The sequence below is a fragment of the Humulus lupulus genome, chromosome 8 (genome assembly GCF_963169125.1).
Source record: "Humulus lupulus chromosome 8, drHumLupu1.1, whole genome shotgun sequence".
NCBI lineage: Eukaryota > Viridiplantae > Streptophyta > Magnoliopsida > Rosales > Cannabaceae > Humulus > Humulus lupulus.
In genome coordinates this window covers 65145533-65149518 of record NC_084800.1, presented here as the reverse complement: position 1 = coordinate 65149518, position 3986 = coordinate 65145533, and the positions used below count along the sequence as shown (strand labels likewise).

Here is a 3986-nt window from a genome sequence, read left to right as displayed (position 1 = left end):
CATGAAATTATATGTATCTGAATGAAATGAGTATTTTCAGAGTATTTTATTAAATTGATGTCCTTTGCTAATAGTTCAACTTAAGTAACGGTTACTCCTAATTGTCTTCTAAGGTCATCCCATTATGTGAAAATGGTTATGATATTTTATATTCTTTATCCAGGCCTACATGTTTAAATATGACTCTACTCATGGATTATTCAAAGGAAGCATTATGGTTGTAGATGATTCAACCATAGAAATCAATGGGAAGCAGATTAAGGTTGTGAGTAAAAGGTAATTTTCATCAGATCTTAGCATGAAAGTGTATACATATTCTTTATTTGCTTATAGCACTTGCAAATGTGGGTGTTTTTGGTTTAAAGCTTAATGTATTACGACTGGTTGTGTCATAAAAAACAGAGGAGATCAGATGGGCATATATATTTATATGTGGTCTATGCTTTATTGTACAGGTATATAGCTATGAACTTCAACTGCACAGTTCCTAACAATCCAAAGTTCCAATGCAGCAACAATGGCAACATAGTGGATCTAATTTGCTTCCATCTTAGGCACAACAACCACAACAGCAAATTGTGTCACTGATTCACTCACAGCCGCAGATGCAGCAACAGTTGGGTTTGCAACAACAGCCAAATCCACTACAACGTGAAATGAGGCTTCAACCATCAGGTCAAAATGTAATTGATCAGCAAAAGCAGTTATATCAACCACAGAGACCTCTTCTAGAGACATCATCAAGTATGTTGTTGCCTTGTATAGTTTTGCATTGTTTTAAAGGTTTCTATAACAATTTTGCATTTCTCATATGATATTATGTGAACATCCTTTTGTAGCATCTGTCGATTCAGCTGCAACTGGACATGCGAGTGGAGTTGATTGGCAAGAAGAGGTTTACCAGAAGGTAATATGACTTGTTCATCAAACTAATTCCACCTATCAAGCTAGGATTTTGTAGCTGTTATGGAAGTAATTAAGATAATTGTGGATGACCAAGAATGTGAAACATACATGCAATAATAAACTATAAATATCTGATTGGGAGGATAAAAAAACGATGAAGACATTATGTGAATGACAGAAATTATGGTTGTTATTATATTTCATAAAAGCATGTACTATGTAGCTGACTGATGCATGTTAATTTAAGTTATCGGCACCTGAAAAAGTTAAAGTTAACTGTTTGTTTTTTCATTTGTCAGCAGATCAAAACAATGAAGGAACTGTACTTACCTGAACTTCATGAATTGTATCAGAAAATTGCTGGCAAATTACAGCAGGTACGTTCTCATTTTTACTTACAAGGATCTGTTCAAAAATATATGAAATTTAATTAAAATAAACAAATTAATGAAAACCCATAGTATTAAAAGTAGAAAAGGGAAAGAAATTGAAACTTTTTAGCTTAAGTGAACCTTTTCTTATACTGTAAGCTTACTTGAGTCTGTTTTTTCTTTTGCCAGCTTACTCGATCGTTTAATGAAAGCAGTTAGTCATTGCTTTTTCCTTTCACTTGATACTGTATTCATTTTTGGTGGTTCCTCATTTGTTGTTGGTTAATGATTTATAATAATCTTTGGTTTCCAGGTAAAATCTATGTCTCCTAAGGCATTGAGTGCTTCTGTCAGGGACATTGGCTCTGTTGTCAGCATGGTTGATAGGTTTGCAGGATCAGCTCCCGGTAATGGATCTAGAGCTGCAGATGGTGAGGATTTAGTTGCTATGACAAACTGTCGTTTACAAGTAAGAAATTTCATGAGCCACGACAGAACTAACAGAACAAGGAAAATGAAGCGTTACACTAGTGCCATTCCCTTAAATGTCGTATCATCAACCAGTAGTATTAATGATTCGGAAATATCAGACCTAGAGTCAACTGCAACATCTGGTATCAAGAGGTGTAAGTTAGAGGTATTTGTCTTTTGCTGAAATGGATGTTTGTATGAATATGACCTATTTTAAACATGGTTCTAGCTTCAAAGATCCATGTTTGACATTCAGCTCAATCTTAGATCTGATTTAGTCACTTGACTGATAGTGGAAGTGATTTTGGTGACTTTCTGATAGCATATACTGAGACACATAAAGATATGCTTATTATGAGTGTGCTGTGCTGAGAGTTCATTTTATCATATCCATTCAGAAACTTATACCTGTGAAGTGACTATGGTGATCTTGTTGCATGAAATTCATGCTCTTAAAGACGAAATTAGGGAAATAAATCAGCGTCTTATTGACACTGTTATTGATATTAGTGAGGAATCAAGTGTTGTAGCAGCTGCTGCTGAAGGAGATGAAGGGACCATTGTCAAGTGCTCTTTTAGCGCCGTGGCACTCAGTCACCATAATTGCTTAATATGGTTTTTTTTTCTGGGTTATTGATCTCTTATGTAATTGAAGTTAATTTTATTGCCTCTGAACTTATATTTATGTGAATTTCCATTTATTAATGCAGCATTTTGACTCATATCATGTTAATGAATTTTCATAATTTAATCCGATAAAAATCAATTTTTTAGCTGGAGTTTATACTGCTTTTATTCATATTGTTTCTGATAGTTTTTAGTAAATTCTCTTACATGGTTAAATTGTGTCTACTGACTGCATAGTCAATGCATTACTTCATAAGACCACTCAAGATAGTTTTATATGTAGTTAAGGAGTCTAATTAGTTAGCATCAGGATTAGGACTCCTAGTGAGACTAATTAGGCTCTTGGGCTTTCATTAAAATTTTCAACCTTTATTTTGAATACTTGTGCTCTGTAACTGTAAATTTTCTATATATAGGGAGCTTTGGAAGGCGAACGATCCGCATCAGAGAGCCAGCAAAAACCTTAGACACAGTATTAAGATGGTAAGCTAAAGCTTTACTACATAATCATGAGGTGGTTATCCTAACTTTTCTATTGAATATGAGGGTTGATTTAGTCACCATATTTCAGCACAGGAAGATGAGAATCTACAATAATTTCTATTATTGATGTATTATTTCTGTCCTATTATATTTTACAATTCTCTACCAACAATTGGTTTCAAACTACTATGTTATCCGATTTCTGGGGCAGTGCATTAGGGTTGGACTTTAGGGAGGGCACTTGTATATGATGTTAATATGTAACTTGCTTCATTGACTTTGCAGTATTTCGACGGATATGGGTATCATGGAACCTCATTTGAGCAGACATATCGATGTTACCCTTCATCCTTTATCGATAAGGTTAGTTTTGCTCCTCACTCGGTTCAGACTTCTTCTAGAATGTTTCACTGTTAGATGTTCTGTTTTTATATTTTAACAACCTCCTGCATTATTCAGTGTTTAGAGTCTATTGTAGCTGTGATTTATGTGGTGTTTAGAATAGCCTACCAAAACCTTCATTAAAGTAAGGTGTTGTGGATACAAAGAATCTAGAACATTACCTTCTAAGTTCATAAAAATTCTATGTAGATCATTTCCTCTGTTCGTATGGTTGCCAATTTTCCATCCATCCTTCTAAGAATCTTTTACATCAATTAGCCAAGTTGTTGGTGTTAAAAGTTTGTGCTTTTCCCCAAATTTCCAAATGGTTTAAAGGTTCTTTCTTTGATTTTGTATCTTAATATATTGTTCTATATTATGACATAATATAATTGGTTTGTCTTTAACAGTCTCCAATAGGAGATGAAGTTTCAATAAGAATGGTTTAGTGCCCCCAATCCGGTTTCTCAAGGTCAAATTCCCTGGTCTTGTAAGTCAACATACCTCTATAATTTTTTAGGCTAATGAGTTCTTATGAATATTGTTGACTATTTTTAATAATAGATAATTTTTTAATTGTTTCATCTTTCTTTTGTCCAAGTAATCTATAGTGATTACTTTCTTTTTTAATAGTTCAGGGTATTTATTGGTTTTGTTTATGGTAGTTTACAATCACCATGCTTGAATTTTATGTGTTTATATGCATTACTTTTTACTAATGATATATAGAGAAGTTGTGTTTCCTGT

General features: G+C 33.6%; 1 protein-coding gene across 1 annotated transcript; it reads left to right on the top strand.

Annotated features, from left to right (window-relative positions):
• Positions 1–564: 564 nt before the first annotated feature.
• LOC133795516 (mediator of RNA polymerase II transcription subunit 15a-like) lies at positions 565–2385 on the top strand. Its single transcript, XM_062232964.1, has 5 exons — positions 565–744; positions 840–907; positions 1209–1283; positions 1591–1891; positions 2147–2385. The coding sequence occupies exons 1-5, from the start codon at positions 606–608 to the stop codon at positions 2383–2385; spliced, it is 822 nt and encodes a 273-aa protein (XP_062088948.1). The 5' UTR covers positions 565–605.
• Positions 2386–3986: the final 1601 nt, after the last annotated feature.